This window comes from Gymnoscopelus braueri (assembly GCF_963280865.1).
Source record: "Gymnoscopelus braueri genome assembly, chromosome: 6".
Lineage (NCBI taxonomy): Eukaryota > Metazoa > Chordata > Actinopteri > Myctophiformes > Myctophidae > Gymnoscopelus > Gymnoscopelus braueri.
Genome location: NC_137607.1, coordinates 1065415 through 1083781, shown reverse-complemented (window position 1 = coordinate 1083781; position 18367 = coordinate 1065415). Strand labels below are relative to the sequence as shown.

General features: G+C 42.1%; 1 protein-coding gene across 4 annotated transcripts in view; it reads right to left on the bottom strand.

The window, feature by feature from the left end:
• The window catches only part of dph5 (diphthamide biosynthesis 5), a 33658-nt gene that overhangs the window by 11665 nt on the left and 3626 nt on the right, over nucleotides 1-18367 (bottom strand). For all 4 annotated transcript variants that reach the window (XM_080430698.1, XM_080430700.1, XM_080430699.1 and 1 more), the window contains one exon: nucleotides 7696-7804. In XM_080430698.1, the coding sequence (XP_080286824.1) occupies nucleotides 7696-7804 (109 nt within the window). The remainder of the gene's footprint in view (nucleotides 1-7695; nucleotides 7805-18367) is intronic.

The window sequence follows — 18367 nt, the reverse complement described above, 5'->3', positions numbered from 1 at the left end:
GTAGAGAACATGTCCTCTGCAGAATGAGGAAGTAGAGAACATGTCCTCTGCAGAATGAGGAAGTAGAGAACATGTCCTCTGCAGAATGAGGAAGTAGAGAACATTTCCTCTGCAGAATGAGGAAGTAGAGAACATGTCCTCTGCAGAATGAGGAAGTAGAGAACATTTCCTCTGCAGAATGAGGAAGTAGAGAACATGTCCTCTGCAGAATGAGGAAGTAGAGAACATGTCCTCTGCAGAATGAGGAAGTAGAGAACATGTCCTCTGCAGAATGAGGAAGTAGAGAACATGTCCTCTGCAGAATGAGGAAGTAGAGAACATGTCCTCTGCAGAATGAGGAAGTAGAGAACATGTCCTCTGCAGAATGAGGAAGTAGAGAACATGTCCTCTGCAGAATGAGGAAGTAGAGAACATTTCCTCTGCAGAATGAGGAAGTAGAGAACATGTCCTCTGCAGAATGAGGAAGTAGAGAACATGTCCTCTGCAGAATGAGGAAGTAGAGAACATGCCCTCTACAGAATGAGGAAGTAGAGAACATGTCCTCTGCAGGATGAGGAAGTAGAGAACATGTCCTCTGCAGAATGAGGAAGTAGAGAACATGTCCTCTGCAGAATGAGGAAGTAGAGAACATGTCCTCTGCAGAATGAGGAAGTAGAGAACATGTCCTCTGCAGAATGAGGAAGTAGAGAACATGTCCTCTACAGAATGAGGAAGTAGAGAACATGTCCTCTGCAGAATGAGGAAGTAGAGAACATTTCCTCTGCAGAATGAGGAAGTAGAGAACATGTCCTCTACAGAATGAGGAAGTAGAGAACATGTCCTCTGCAGAATGAGGATGTAGAGAACATTTCCTCTACAGAATGAGGAAGTAGAGAACATGTCCTCTGCAGAATGAGGAAGTAGAGAACATGTCCTCTGCAGAATGAGGAAGTAGAGAACATGTCCTCTGCAGAATGAGGAAGTAGAGAACATGTCCTCTGCAGAATGAGGAAGTAAAGAACATGTCCTCTGCAGAATGAGGAAGTAGAGAACATGTCCTCTGCAGAATGAGGAAGTAGAGAACATTTCCTCTGCAGAATGAGGAAGTAGAGAACATGTCCTCTGCAGAATGAGGAAGTAGAGAACATTTCCTCTGCAGAATGAGGAAGTAGAGAACATGTCCTCTACAGAATGAGGAAGTAGAGAACATGTCCTCTGCAGAATGAGGAAGTAGAGAACATTTCCTCTACAGAATGAGGAAGTAGAGAACATGTCCTCTGCAGAATGAGGAAGTAGAGAACATGTCCTCTGCAGAATGAGGAAGTAGAGAACATGTCCTCTGCAGAATGAGGAAGTAGAGAACATGTCCTCTGCAGAATGAGGAAGTAGAGAACATGTCCTCTGCAGAATGAGGAAGTAGAGAACATGTCCTCTGCAGAATGAGGAAGTAGAGAACATGTCCTCTGCAGAATGAGGAAGTAGAGAACATGTCCTCTGCAGAATGAGGAAGTAGAGAACATGTCCTCTACAGAATGAGGAAGTAGAGAACATGTCCTCTGCAGAATGAGGAAGTAGAGAACATGTCCTCTGCAGAATGAGGAAGTAGAGAACATGTCCTCTGCAGAATGAGGAAGTAGAGAACATGTCCTCTGCAGAATGAGGAAGTAGAGAACATGTCCTCTGCAGAATGAGGAAGTAGAGAACATGTCCTCTGCAGAATGAGGAAGTAGAGAACATGTCCTCTACAGAATGAGGAAGTAGAGAACATGTCCTCTGCAGAATGAGGAAGTAGAGAACATTTCCTCTGCAGAATGAGGAAGTAGAGAACATGTCCTCTACAGAATGAGGAAGTAGAGAACATGTCCTCTGCAGAATGAGGAAGTAGAGAACATTTCCTCTGCAGAATGAGGAAGTAGAGAACATGTCCTCTGCAGAATGAGGAAGTAGAGAACATGTCCTCTGCAGAATGAGGAAGTAGAGAACATGTCCTCTGCAGAATGAGGAAGTAGAGAACATGTCCTCTGCAGAATGAGGAAGTAGAGAACATGTCCTCTGCAGAATGAGGAAGTAGAGAACATTTCCTCTGCGGAATGAGGAAGTAGAGAACATGTCCTCTGCAGAATGAGGAAGTAGAGAACATTTCCTCTGCAGAATGAGGAAGTAGAGAACATGTCCTCTGCAGAATGAGGAAGTAGAGAACATGTCCTCTGCAGGATGAGGAAGTAGAGAACATTTCCTCTGCAGGATGAGGAAGTAGAGAACATTTCCTCTGCAGGATGAGGAAGTAGAGAACATGTCCTCTGCAGAATGAGGAAGTAGAGAACATGTCCTCTGCAGAATGAGGAAGTAGAGAACATGTCCTCTGCAGGATGAGGAAGTAGAGAACATGTCCTCTGCAGGATGAGGAAGTAGAGAACATTTCCTCTGCAGGATGAGGAAGTAGAGAACATGTCCCTTATAGGATGAGGAAGTAGAGAACATTTCCTCTGCAGAATGAGGAAGTAGAGAACATTTCCTCTGCAGGATGAGGAAGTAGAGAACATGTCCTCTGCAGGATGAGGAAGTAGAGAACATGTCCCTTATAGGATGAGGAAGTAGAGAACATGTCCTCTGCAGAATGAGGAAGTAGAGAACATTTCCTCTACAGGATGAGGAAGTAGAGAACATGTCCTCTGCAGGATGAGGAAGTAGAGAACATTTCCTCTGCGGAATGAGGAAGTAGAGAACATGTCCTCTGCAGAATGAGGAAGTAGAGAACATTTCCTCTGCAGAATGAGGAAGTAGAGAACATGTCCTCTGCAGAATGAGGAAGTAGAGAACATGTCCTCTGCAGGATGAGGAAGTAGAGAACATTTCCTCTGCAGGATGAGGAAGTAGAGAACATTTCCTCTGCAGGATGAGGAAGTAGAGAACATGTCCTCTGCAGAATGAGGAAGTAGAGAACATGTCCTCTGCAGAATGAGGAAGTAGAGAACATGTCCTCTGCAGGATGAGGAAGTAGAGAACATGTCCTCTGCAGGATGAGGAAGTAGAGAACATTTCCTCCGCAGGATGAGGAAGTAGAGAACATGTCCCTTATAGGATGAGGAAGTAGAGAACATTTCCTCTGCAGAATGAGGAAGTAGAGAACATTTCCTCTGCAGGATGAGGAAGTAGAGAACATGTCCTCTGCAGGATGAGGAAGTAGAGAACATGTCCCTTATAGGATGAGGAAGTAGAGAACATGTCCTCTGCAGAATGAGGAAGTAGAGAACATTTCCTCTGCAGAATGAGGAAGTAGAGAACATGTCCTCTGCAGAATGAGGAAGTAGAGAACATTTCCTCTGCAGAATGAGGAAGTAGAGAACATGTCCTCTGCAGAATGAGGAAGTAGAGAACATGTCCTCTGCAGAATGAGGAAGTAGAGAACATTTCCTCTGCAGGATGAGGAAGTAGAGAACATGTCCCTTATAGGATGAGGAAGTAGAGAACATGTCCTCTGCAGAATGAGGAAGTAGAGAACATGTCCTCTGCAGAATGAGGAAGTAGAGAACATGGTGAAGATACAAGGTTCCTAGCAGACAGACAGTGTATAATGTGTGGTAATGACCTCTACTGCTGATGGTTTTATATCCTTTATCTCCTACCAGGACCTCTAGTACTGCTGGTTTTATCTCCTACCAGGACCTCTAGTACTGATAGTTTTATCTCCTACCAGGACCTCTAGTACTGATAGTTTTATCTCCTACCAGGACCTCTAGTACTGATGGTTTTATCTCCTACCAGGACCTCTAGTACTGATAGTTTTATCTCCTACCAGGACCTCTAGTACTGCTGGTTTTATGTCCTACCAGGACCTCTAGTACTGCTGGTTTGATCTCCTACCAGGACCTCTAGTACTGCTGGTTTTATGTCCTACCAGGACCTCTAGTACTGCTGGTTTTATCTCCTACCAGGACCTCTAGTACTGCTGGTTTTATCTCCTACCAGGACCTCTAGTACTGCTGGTTTTATCTCCTACCAGGACCTCTAGTACTGCTGGTTTTATCTCCTACCAGGACCTCTAGTACTGATAGTTTTATCTCCTACCAGGACCTCTAGTACTGCTGGTTTTATGTCCTACCAGGACCTCTAGTACTGCTGGTTTTATGTCCTACCAGGACCTCTAGTACTGCTGGTTTTATCTCCTACCAGGACCTCTAGTACTGCTGGTTTTATCTCCTACCAGGACCTCTAGTACTGTTGGTTTTATCTCCTACCAGGACCTCTAGTACTGCTGGTTTTATGTCCTACCAGGACCTCTAGTACTGATAGTTTTATCTCCTACCAGGACCTCTAGTACTGCTGGTTTTATGTCCTACCAGGACCTCTAGTACTGATAGTTTTATCTCCTACCAGGACCTCTAGTACTGCTGGTTTTATCTCCTACCAGGACCTCTAGTACTGTTGGTTTTATCTCCTACCAGGACCTCTAGTACTGCTGGTTTTATGTCCTACCAGGACCTCTAGTACTGCTGGTTTTATCTCCTACCAGGACCTCTAGTACTGATAGTTTTATCTCCTACCAGGACCTCTAGTACTGCTGGTTTTATGTCCTACCAGGACCTCTAGTACTGCTGGTTTTATCTCCTACCAGGACCTCTAGTACTGCTGGTTTTATGTCCTACTGTACAAAAAACTGTACAAAAAGCGGTGCGTGGTCAAAGCCAAGCGCATCATCAAGGATAAGCACCACCCAAGTCACAAACTGTTCAAACCCCTACAACGACCGCGACCGGGCAAGGGGCTCTACCGCAGTATCAAGAGTTCCACCACCAGGTTCTGGTGCAGTTTTAATCCGGCTGTTGTCAGAATGCTGAATGAGGCATAAGCCTTGTTCAGCAGCCTGACAACAGGCGGCACTGTCCAGCTGGTCGCAGACTTCTTTTCTGTCCAGCTGGTCGCAGACTCTTTCTGGCTCTTCCTGAACACACCTGTGGATTATTATACCAGGGACAAATGACTTGGACTTAGCTCCCCCTCGGACATACCTGTGGACTACACCAGGTACAAATGACTTTTTGTTGCACTCCCTCATGGAGCTACTTGCGGATTATACTAGGGTCAGTCCACCCTAGGTGGACACGCATTGACCTTTTGCACCTTAATCCCATGTATAACGCACTGACTTTTTTTTGTCTTTTTATTGTGCTCTTTTTTTTCTCTAAGCACCTTAACGTCCATAAGTATATCATGCACAGTATAAGTATATATCATGCACAGTATACATACATTGCTGCTATGCTCAGGCACCTTAGTTTTTATTATCTCAGGTACTTTGTAAATATGTAGATAACTTTTCTGGCCTTCTGTTGCTCTCTTGTTTTTGATCTCCTTCCCACTTGCCCCACACCCCTCTTCTTCTCCCCCCCCCCTCTTCTTTCTATGGAACTAACGTTGCGATGGGAATGATGTACAAAAACAAATTTCACCCACTTTTTTACCTTGTAAACCTGTGATGTGACAATAAAACTGATTCTGATTCTGATTCTGATTCTACCAGGACCTCTAGTACTGCTGGTTTTATCTCCTACCAGGACCTCTAGTACTGCTGGTTTTATGTCCTACCAGGACCTCTAGTACTGCTGGTTTTATGTCCTACCAGGACCTCTAGTACTGCTGGTTTTATCTCCTACCAGGACCTCTAGTGCTGCTGGTTTTATCTCCTACCAGGACCTCTAGTACTGCTGGTTTTATCTCCTACCAGGACCTCTAGTACTGATGGTTTTATCTCCTACCAGGACCTCTAGTACTGCTGGTTTTATGTCCTACCAGGACCTCTAGTACTGCTGGTTTTATGTCCTACCAGGACCTCTAGTACTGCTGGTTTTATGTCCTACCAGGACCTCTAGTACTGCTGGTTTTATCTCCTACCAGGACCTCTAGTACTGCTGGTTTTATGTCCTACCAGGACCTCTAGTACTGCTGGTTTTATCTCCTACCAGGACCTCTAGTACTGCTGGTTTTATGTCCTACCAGGACCTCTAGTACTGCTGGTTTTATGTCCTACCAGGACCTCTAGTACTGCTGGTTTTATCTCCTACCAGGACCTCTAGTACTGCTGGTTTTATCTCCTACCAGGACCTCTAGTACTGATGGTTTTATGTCCTAACAGGACCTCTAGTACTGATGGTTTTATGTCCTAACAGGACCTCTAGTATATTATATTTATATGTATTTTTTTTAATGTCCTAACAGGACCTCTAGTATATTATATTTATATATATATATATATATGTTTTATGTCCTAACAGGACCTCTAGTATATTATATTATATTTATATATATATATATATTTTATGTCCTACCAGGACCTCTAGTATATTATATTATATATATATATATATATATATATATATATATATATATATATATATATATATGTTTTATGTCCTACCAGGACCTCTAGTATATTATATTTATATATATATATATATATTATGTCCTACCAGGACCTCTAGTATATTATATTTATATATATATATATATATTATGTCCTACCAGGACCTCTAGTATATTATATTTATATATATATATATATTATGTCCTACCAGGACCTCTAGTGTATTATATATATATTTATATATATATATTATGTCCTACCAGGACCTCTAGTATATTATATATATATTTATATATATATATATATATATATTATGTCCTACCAGGACCTCTAGTATATTATATTATATTTATATATATATATATTTTATGTCCTACCAGGACCTCTAGTATATTATATTATATTTATATATATATATATTTTATGTCCTACCAGGACCTCTAGTATATTATATTATATTTATATATATATATATTTTATGTCCTACCAGGACCTCTAGTATATTATATTATATTTATATATATATATATATTATGTCCTACCAGGACCTCTAGTATATTATATTATATTTATATATATATATATATATTATGTCCTACCAGGACCTCTAGTATATTATATTATATTTATATATATATATATTTTATGTCCTACCAGGACCTCTAGTATATTATATTTATATATATATATATATATATTATGTCCTACCAGGACCTCTAGTATATTATATTTATATATATATATATATATTATGTCCTACCAGGACCTCTAGTATATTATATTTATATATATATATATATTATGTCCTACCAGGACCTCTAGTATATTATATTATATTTATATATATATATATATTATGTCCTACCAGGACCTCTAGTATATTATATTTATATATATATATATATATTATGTCCTACCAGGACCTCTAGTATATTATATATATATTTATATATATATATTATGTCCTACCAGGACCTCTAGTATATTATATTATATTTATATATATATATATATTATGTCCTACCAGGACCTCTAGTATATTATATTATATATATATATATATATATATATTATGTCCTACCAGGACCTCTAGTATATTATATTATATTTATATATATATATATTTTATGTCCTACCAGGACCTCTAGTATATTATATTATATTTATATATATATATATATTATGTCCTACCAGGACCTCTAGTATATTATATATATATTTATATATATATATAATGTCCTACCAGGACCTCTAGTATATTATATATATATTTATATATATATATAATGTCCTACCAGGACCTCTAGTATATTATATATATATATATATATATTTTATGTCCTACCAGGACCTACCTGTAGTCCTGAACATCCCACAGCGTTCATGATGGAGGCGTTGTGGACGACCCGGTACGGTATCCCACAATGCACTGCTCTCAGCACCAGGTCACTGTGGGTCGTCGCTCTGCAGGAAAACACACACAACAAACACACACATTTAACACACACAACACACACACTGCAGGAAAACACACACAACAAACACACTCATTTAACACACACAACACACACACTGCAGGAAAACACACACAACAAACACACTCATTTAACACACACAACACACACACTGCAGGAAAACACACACAACAAACACACTCATTTAACACACACAACACACACACTGCAGGAAAACACACACAACAAACACACTCATTTAACACACACAACACACACACTGCAGGAAAACACACACAACAAACACACTCATTTAACACACACAACAAACACACTGCAGGAAAACACACACAACAAACACACTGCAGGAAAACACACACAACAAACACACACATTTAAAGGGCAAGACCACTTTGGTAGAGGTTTGGGTTGTGTAGTTACCTTGCCATGATGTAACTCCAAAGGTGGGCAAGAAATAAAAAATAATTGCTCCAATGATTAGAAATTGATAATTCAAAATATGCTCCTCATTGACTTACATTGTACGGTAAAACAGATCTCAAAGTCACTCTTTTAGCACATAAACGAACGCAAACAAAGTTGATTCAGACAATAGAGAGCATCACCAAACCCAGTACTGTTTTTTTTTTTTAATAAAAATGTCAACTTCCTGTTGATTTTGCCATTTTTAATAAGTAGAAAACCTGGACTGGATCCGCGGATCCGGATCCAGATCTTCAAATAGTAAAATCAACAGGAAGTTGATATTTTTATTAAAAAAACAAACAGTACTGGGTTTGGTGATGTTCTATATTGTCTGAATCAGCTATGTTTAGGTTCATTTATGTGCTAAAAGAGTGACTTTGAGAGCTGTTTTACCGTACAATGTAAGTCAATGAGGAGCATATTTAGAATTATCAATTTCTAATCAATGGAGCAATTATTTTTGATTTCTTGCCCACCTTTGGAGTTACATCATTGTGGAGATATATATAGGAACCAATGTGTGTAGCTACGGGGGGGGAACACATTAGGTGAGACACCCATTCATTCATACTTGTGAGTCATTCCAGTTGTCAATAAAGCTACCTAAAAGGATACACGACCGTCTCATCGATAAGTTATAAAGTATACTAATAGAACTTGTTACATGGTGTCAGAAGTGCCGAGTCCCGTCACAGTGATTATCGGAGGCCGTTAAGAAGAACGTTTGTTGAGTGCAGAAACGGACGTTTATATGGAAAGTCCCGGTCGGCGTTGCTAAGCTAATAAGCTAACTAGCAGTTAGAAACTGTAGTAGTAGTATAGCAGATAGCTACCGAGTTGGGTAAAAAGAGACTGAGTGCTATTGAAGTCGGCATCGCGTGGTCCTGCTTGCCTGGAAGAAGATTTTTTTTTGAGCAATTTTTTTTTTAAATCTAAAAAAAACAACAAAAAAAAAGAGAGCCAAACAGCACAGAGAGAAGATGATGGATTCCCTGTTCTCCATAAGTCCACCAGAAAACTTTGATTTCTCAGACTTTCCAAGCTGGCCCAATTGGATCCGCAGGTTTGAGAGGTTCAGGGTTGCTGCTGGACTGGACCAAAAGGATGAAGACTATCAAGTAAATTCATTAGTTTACACCATGGGTGATAAAGCTGATGACATTCTGTGCACACTGGGCTTGAGTGATGCAGACAAAAAGGAATACAGTAAAGTAAAAGCAGCTTTTGATAAATATTTTGTTTGCAAACATAATGTGATCTATGAACGATGCAGATTTAACAAAAGATGCCAAGAGCCAGGTGAATCGGCTGAATCGTTCATTTCTGCAGTTTATAAACTAGCAGAACACTGCCAATATGGTGCACTGCAAGAGGACATGATCAGAGACAGGTTGGTGGTCGGCATAAGACACCAGGGCCTGTCAGAGAGTCTGCAGATGGACAGTGAGTTAACGCTGGCAAAAACTGTCCTAAAAATGAGGCAACACGAAGAGATTAAGAAACAGCAGCCCACTGTACGTGACACACATAGCCCAGACCAGAGAGAAGCTAATGTGGATATGATGAAGTTCAAGAAAAAGTTTCAAAAACAACCTCAAACAGGGAAAAGTGCCCACTTCAAGGGTCAAAATGACTATGAAAAAGGGCAGAAGAGCTGTGGTCGATGCGGCAAAGCACCACCACATTCCCTGAATAACTGTGCTGCAAGAGATGCAGAGTGCCGTAAATGCCACAAGAAAGGCCACTATGCAGCCCTCTGTAAAACAAAGCCAAGCAGCGTGGATGAAATCCAGGAACAGGAGGTAGAGACTGTTTTCTTGGGACAGGTGTCCGCAGGTGGACAGTCAAAAACATGGCAGAAGACACTGATGTTGAATGGCCAAAAAACCACCTTTAAGCTGGACACAGGAGCGGACGTGACAGCCATTCCAGCTAAAGTCTACTCAAAGAAGCAGCATGGCCCACTCACCACTGCAACAAAGAGACTGCTGGGACCGGGCGACAACGCTCTACAAGTGAGAGGTCAGTTCAATGGCATCATAAAATACAAAGAGCAGACAACTGAACAGCCAGTGTTTGTCATACAAAGATTAGCTACCCCACTACTTGGCCTGCCAGCAATTGAAGCACTGCAGTTAGCCTACACGGTTGACAGTATTCAGGAGCAGACAGCTGACATTAAAAGGCTGTATCCCAAAGTTTTCACAGGCCTGGGATGCCTACAGGGCATGTACAAAATTAAGCTAACAGACGATGCCAAGCCCTATGCATTGTCACTGCCCCGCCGTGTGCCTATACCCTTAATAGACAAAGTCAAAGAGGAGATCCAGAGAATGGAGACTCTGGGAGTAATTGCTCCCATCGATGAGCCCACAGAGTGGTGCGCAGGGATTGTTGTGGCACCAAAGCCCAACGGAAAGATCAGAATCTGTGTAGATCTGACACACCTGAATCAATACGTCTGCCGTGAAAGACTCATTCTGCCGGCAGTCGATGAAACCCTCGCCAAGCTGTCAGGAGCGAAAGTGTTTACAAAACTCGACGCCACAGCTGGCTTCTGGCAGGTGCCACTGCATCCAGAATCAGTTGCCCTGACAACGTTCATCACACCGTTCGGGAGGTACTGTTTTCACAGATTGCCATTTGGGATTTCATCAGCACCCGAGCACTTTCAGAAGAGACTGACACAGATGCTGTCAGGACTGGAAGGAACAGTGTGTCATGCAGATGACATCCTTGTCTTTGGGTCATCGCGTGAACAACATGACCACAGGCTGAGCAAAGTGTTGGAGAGACTACAGAAGGAACGGCTGACACTCAATGATGAAAAATGCCAGTTTGCTGTGGACCGTGTCAAGTTCCTAGGTCACATCGTCAGTGCCCAGGGCCTAGAAGCAGACCCAAGTAAAATTAAAGCCATCACGGACATGCCCACACCCACGGATATCGCTGGTGTTAGAAGATATTTGGGCGTGGTGAATTATGTAGGGAAGTTCTCGCCACGTATTGCAGAGCTCTCACAGCCCATAAGGGAGCTGCTCAAAGCTGACAGCGACTGGGTGTGGGGTAGCTCAATAAAGAACCTCTCACTCCGCTATACAGCTCCGAGATGAGGTTCTATGTGGTTACCTTCCAGAATCGGGTGAACGTCCGCCAAGGCTCCGCTGTTTACCCTTTTGTATATGTTGTATCCCAAAACTAATGGTAGATTCCAAGCCGCACGGATGTTTAAAGTTTGGAACGGAGCATAATATTTTAGGTCCGAAGCGAAACTACCCGTTTAAATCGCTTATTTAGTCAGCCTGTGGCCATGTTTCCCATTCAACCCGGAAAACCCCCCTACGTCCGCTGCCAGTACTGCTCCCGGTTTGGCTACAATGGGAAACATGGCCACAGGCTGACTAAATAAGCGATTTAAACGGGTAGTTTCGCTTCGGACCTAAAATATTATGCTCCGTTCCAAACTTTAAACATCCGTGCGGCTTGGAATCTACCATTAGTTTTGGGATACAACATATACAAAAGGGTAAACAGCGGAGCCTTGGCGGACGTTCACCCGATTCTGGAAGGTAACCACATAGAACCTCATCTCGGAGCTGTATAGCGGAGTGAGAGGTTCTTTATTGAGCTAGGTGTGGGGGAGCATGCAGCAGCGGGCGTTCGAGGAGCTGCGTCGGGAGCTCAGCTCAGCCGCTGTCCTGGCACAATACTGCCCGAACAGAGTGACAAAAGTCGCAGCGGACGCTTCCTCATTTGGACTAGGAGGGGTCCTGTCTCAGAGGCAACCGTCAGGCGAATGGCGTCCAGCCGCCTTCATCTCACGCAGCATGACAGATGCGGAGCGTAGATACGCACAAATTGAAAAAGAGGCGCTGGCGCTGACCTGGGCGTGTGAGCGCTTTCAATCCTATTTAATAGGGATGGACTTTCTGATACAGACAGACCACAAACCCCTCATTTCCCTGCTGGGCAGCAGAGCCCTTGATGACTTGCCCCCTAGAATCCTGAGATTCAGACTGCGACTGCTTCGCTTCACATACAAAATCGAACATGTGCCAGGGAAGAACCTGGTTACAGCAGACGCACTGTCCAGGGCTCCGATCCAGGCGCAAGAGGAGATGCTGAACAAAGTTCATGAAGGTCACCAGGGAATCACAAAGTGTATCGCCAGAGCACAACAATCCATATGGTGGCCAGGTCTGTCAAAACACATAAAGCAGAAAGTGGGAAACTGTGCAATATGTGCCAAGGAGGCTCATAACTTCCCAGAACCACTGCTGACGACACCATTGCCGGACAGACCGTGGCAGCGTGTCGGAGCAGATCTTTTCCAGTGGAATGCAGCTATGTACCTGGTGGTGGTCGACTACTTCTCACGCTACATAGAAGTAGCTCACCTCACTTCCACTACCTCAGCCCATGTAAAGGAGAAATTAAAGTCTATCTTTGCACGTCATGGGGTCGCGGAGGTTCTGGTCACTGACAATGGTCCACAGTTTGCTGCAGCAGAGTTTGCAGACTTTGCCAGAGAGTACGACTTCAGACATGTGACCAGTAGCCCCCGTTATCCTCAAGGTAATTCGGAGGCTGAAAGGGCTGTGGGAACAGTCAAATCGCTCCTGAAGAAGGGAGAGGATCCATACAAGGCCCTCATGGCTTACAGAGCCACACCCCTGGCACAAGGTGCATCTCCTGCACAGCTGCTGATGGGTCGAAACATCAGGACACCCCTGCCCGTCAGTCAGGAGAAGTTGGAGCCGAGGTGGCCTGACCTACAGTCTTTCAAAGAGAAGGATCAGCAGATGAAGGAGAAGCAAGCATCCTGTTTCAATCAAAGACACCGCACACAGCCGAGACAAGAGCTCAGACCAGGACAAAGAGTCTGGGTGAAGAACACCGAGCAGCCTGGGACCATCACAGGTCCAGCCCAGACACCAAGGTCCTACAACATCGAGCTGCCATCTGGAAGTCTTCGTAGAAACCGATCCCACATCAGGGTCATTCCAGAGACTTCTACAGTTACTAGATCAGGGCGCATGATTAAAAGACCAGTCAGAATGGACTTATAATAACCTGTGTCTTAGATAGAAAGCTGTTGATAAACAGGGCAGAATAATCCCTGCACAGCTTTGGGGACTCAGGCAGTCTAACCTGACCCCTAGATAGGAACAGTACATTTAAGTTAATTCATATCATATGTAGTTTGTTTAAAAGAGAATAGACACTACAAGTAATTCATTTGCAAAGTTATATTGTGTGAAACATAAATGTTATTCTGAGGAATTCTTTAATAGTTGATTTCATACTGTACGCTCCTGAGTTAAAGTAAAAGAAAATAATTGTGTTTGTGTAAGTACAGTAAAAGAAATGAACAGTGTTTGAAAAAAAGAAATGTTGCACTTCACTAAAAGAGGGAGATGTGGAGATATATATAGGAACCAATGTGTGTAGCTACGGGGGGGGAACACATTAGGTGAGACACCCATTCATTCATACTTGTGAGTCATTCCAGTTGTCAATAAAGCTACCTAAAAGGATACACGACCGTCTCATCGATAAGTTATAAAGTATACTAATAGAACTTGTTACAATCATGGCAAGGTAACTACACAACCCAAACCTCTACCAAAGTGGTCTTACCCTTTAACACACACAACAAACACACTGCAGGAAAACACACACAACAAACACACACATTCGATTCGTTCGATAGGCCAATCAGAGGCAGGTGGGGGCGGGTGTCACAGAAGGGGGCGTTCGATAGGCCAATCAGAGGCAGGTGGGGGCAGGTGTCACAGAAGGGGGCGTTCGATAGGCCAATCAGAGCCAGGTGGGGGCGTGTGTCACAGAAGGGGGCGTTCGATAGGCCAATCAGAGGCAGGTGGGGGCGTGTGTCACAGAAGGGGGCTTTCGATAGGCCAATCAGAGGCAGGTGGGGGCGGGTGTTTTCGTAACCCCGTTATTCACCCCATGAAGCCTTGAATTCATGGAGATTGTTTTATTAAGTTCCTCAGACAATAATTCAATAACTGAGGACACTGCTGTGTTAGAGACCAATGTAAAACTATATGAAAGAATATCTCAACATTAAGCAACAATAAAATAAGCTTAGATAACAAGCTAGATATTCTTGCATAGTTCTAAGCAAGATAACAAGCTCAGAACGCGTCACAGCGTGACGCGTTCTGAGCTTGTAGATCTGCTATTTTCACTGAAACGTTCTCCGACATTCACAGAACAGGGCTGCTGGGTTGCAGTGTCTTTAAAGTGTAGGGTTTGCAGCTCTGTTGTGTTGAGGACTGGAGGTTGGTCTCTCTCTAAAGGTTTATAAAGACAGACACAGTTGGTCTCTCTCTAAAGGACTAAAGGTTTATAAAGACAGACACAGTTGGTCTCTCTCTAAAGGACTAAAGGTTTATAAAGACAGAGACACAGTTGGTCTCTCTAAAGGACTAAAGGTTTATAAAGACAGAGACAGTTGGTCTCTCTCTAAAGGACTAAAGGTTTATAAAGACAGACACACAGTTGGTCTCTCTAAAGGACTAAAGGTTTATAAAGACAGACACAGTTGGTCTCTCTCTAAAGGACTAAAGGTTTATAAAGACAGACACAGTTGGTCTCTCTAAAGGACTAAAGGTTTATAAAGACAGAGACACAGTTGGTCTCTCTCTAAAGGACTAAAGGTTTATAAAGACAGACACAGTTGGTCTCTCTCTAAAGGACTAAAGGTTTATAAAGACAGACACAGTTGGTCTCTCTCTAAAGGACTAAAGGTTTATAAAGACAGACACAGTGTTGGTCTCTCTCTAAAGGACTAAAGGTTTATAAAGACAGACAGTTGGTCTCTCTAAAGGACTAAAGGTTTATAAAGACAGACACAGTTGGTCTCTCTCTAAAGGACTAAAGGTTTATAAAGACAGACACAGTTGGTCTCTCTCTAAAGGACTAAAGGTTTATAAAGACAGACACAGTTGGTCTCTCTCTAAAGGACTAAAGGTTTATAAAGACAGAGACACAGTTGGTCTCTCTCTAAAGGACTAAAGGTTTATAAAGACAGACACAGTTGGTCTCTCTCTAAAGGACTAAAGGTTTATAAAGACAGACACAGTTGGTCTCTCTCTAAAGGACTAAAGGTTTATAAAGACAGACACACAGTTGGTCTCTCTCTAAAGGACTAAAGGTATATAAAGACAGACACACAGTTGGTCTCTCTCTAAAGGACTAAAGGTTTATAAAGACAGACACAGTTGGTCTCTCTCTAAAGGACTAAAGGTTTATAAAGACAGACACAGTGTTGGTCTCTCTCTAAAGGACTAAAGGTTTATAAAGACAGACACAGTTGGTCTCTCTAAAGGACTAAAGGTTTATAAAGACAGAGACACAGTTGGTCTCTCTCTAAAGGACTAAAGGTTTATAAAGACAGACACAGTTGGTCTCTCTCTAAAGGACTAAAGGTTTATAAAGACAGACACAGTGTTGGTCTCTCTCTAAAGGACTAAAGGTTTATAAAGACAGACACAGTTGGTCTCTCTCTAAAGGACTAAAGGTTTATAAAGACAGACACAGTTGGTCTCTCTCTAAAGGACTAAAGGTTTATAAAGACAGACACAGTTGGTCTCTCTCTAAAGGACTAAAGGTTTATAAAGACAGACACAGTTGGTCTCTCTCTAAAGGACTAAAGGTTTATAAAGACAGAGACACAGTTGGTCTCTCTCTAAAGGACTAAAGGTTTATAAAGACAGACACAGTTGGTCTCTCTCTAAAGGACTAAAGGTTTATAAAGACAGACACAGTTGGTCTCTCTCTAAAGGACTAAAGGTTTATAAAGACAGAGACACAGCTGGTCTCTCTCTAAAGGACTAAAGGTTTATAAAGACAGAGGCAGTTGGTCTCTCTCTAAAGGACTAAAGGTTTATAAAGACAGACACAGTGTTGGTCTCTCTCTAAAGGACTAAAGGTTTATAAAGACAGACACAGTTGGTCTCTCTCTAAAGGACTAAAGGTTTATAAAGACAGACACAGTGTTGGTCTCTCTCTAAAGGACTAAAGGTTTATAAAGACAGAGACACAGTTGGTCTCTCTCTAAAGGACTAAAGGTTTATGAAGACAGACACAGTTGGTCTCTCTCTAAAGGACTAAAGGTTTATAAAGACAGACACAGTGTTGGTCTCTCTCTAAAGGACTAAAGGTTTATAAAGACAGACACAGTTGGTCTCTCTCTAAAGGACTAAAGGTTTATAAAGACAGACACAGTTGGTCTCTCTCTAAAGGACTAAAGGTTTATAAAGACAGAGACACAGTTGGTCTCTCTCTAAAGGACTAAAGGTTTATAAAGACAGACACAGTTGGTCTCTCTCTAAAGGACTAAAGGTTTATAAAGACAGACACAGTGTTGGTCTCTCTCTAAAGGACTAAAGGTTTATAAAGACAGACACAGTTGGTCTCTCTCTAAAGGACTAAAGGTTTATAAAGACAGACACAGTTGGTCTCTCTCTAAAGGACTAAAGGTTTATAAAGACAGACACAGTTGGTCTCTCTCTAAAGGACTAAAGGTTTATAAAGACAGAGGCAGTTGGTCTCTCTCTAAAGGACTAAAGGTTTATAAAGACAGAGACACAGTTGGTCTCTCTCTAAAGGACTAAAGGTTTATAAAGACAGACACAGTTGGTCTCTCTCTAAAGGACTAAAGGTTTATAAAGACAGACACAGTTGGTCTCTCTCTAAAGGACTAAAGGTTTATAAAGACAGACACAGTTGGTCTCTCTCTAAAGGACTAAAGGTTTATAAAGACAGACACAGTGTTGGTCTCTCTCTAAAGGACTAAAGGTTTATAAAGACAGACACAGTTGGTCTCTCTCTAAAGGACTAAAGGTTTATAAAGACAGAGACAGTTGGTCTCTCTCTAAAGGACTAAAGGTTTATAAAGACAGACACAGTTGGTCTCTCTCTAAAGGACTAAAGGTTTATAAAGACAGAGGCAGTTGGTCTCTCTCTAAAGGACTAAAGGTTTATAAAGACAGACACAGTTGGTCTCTCTCTAAAGGACTAAAGGTTTATAAAGACAGAGACACAGCTGGTCTCTCTCTAAAGGACTAAAGGTTTATAAAGACAGAGACACAGTTGGTCTCTCTAAAGGACTAAAGGTTTATAAAGACAGAGACACAGTTGGTCTCTCTCTCCAGCGCTACCCTGCACTCCAACCCTGTCATTATCTTTATAAAAGAATCCAGCAGAACGCTGGTCTGGTCAGCATGCTGCTGAACGGGCTGATGTCAGCCTTCTGGAGGCACGGAGAAACCACGAGGAGAAACCACCAGAAAACCACCAGAAAACCACAACACATGGAAGAAAGCAAAGACCAGCTTCTATCCAGGACAGAACATTCTGCTGGGTTTTCTGTTTTATCATCACGTTTATGTTTATGGACATTTCTACGTTATGTTCATCTATGTACGTGTGTGTGTGTGTGTGTGTGTGTGTGTGTGTGTGCTTAGTAACAGGGTTTGTGTGTGTGTTTATTAGTGCGTTTTCTCACCCAAACGGGAAGGTGTCTGTCTGTCTGTCTGTCTGTCTGTCTGTCTGTGTTCGCACGCGTCAGGGTTTTCGTTAGCCGGTATTTACCGGCCATTGACCGATAATGTTTAATTGGCCGTTAATTACAAACATCACCACCGTGGCCCATTGGGAAATAACCATTATTAGGCTATTTCATCATTTAAGCCTATTATTAATATTATTATTTGGATAAAGTAGTACAACCATTAAAACCATCATAATCATTTAATGTTGTTATCAGGATGTCAGTGTGGGTTCATTCTGACAGCCTGCTGCACTTATAGATCAGCCTATTGGTCGTACCATGGTGTCGTGTGTTGAAAATATCAGAGCTACAAGCTCACCACACGTCGCAACGCGCCGCGCCGTGAGCTTGTATGTCTGCTATTTTCCATACGCAACAACACCGTTATACTGCGAAGCACAAATCAAACTTCACACAGCTGTCCAATCACAGACAACCGATATATTCATCCAACCGCCCGACCTTACCTAGTAAGTACCTTACCTCCTAATCAGCGCTGAGTAGTAC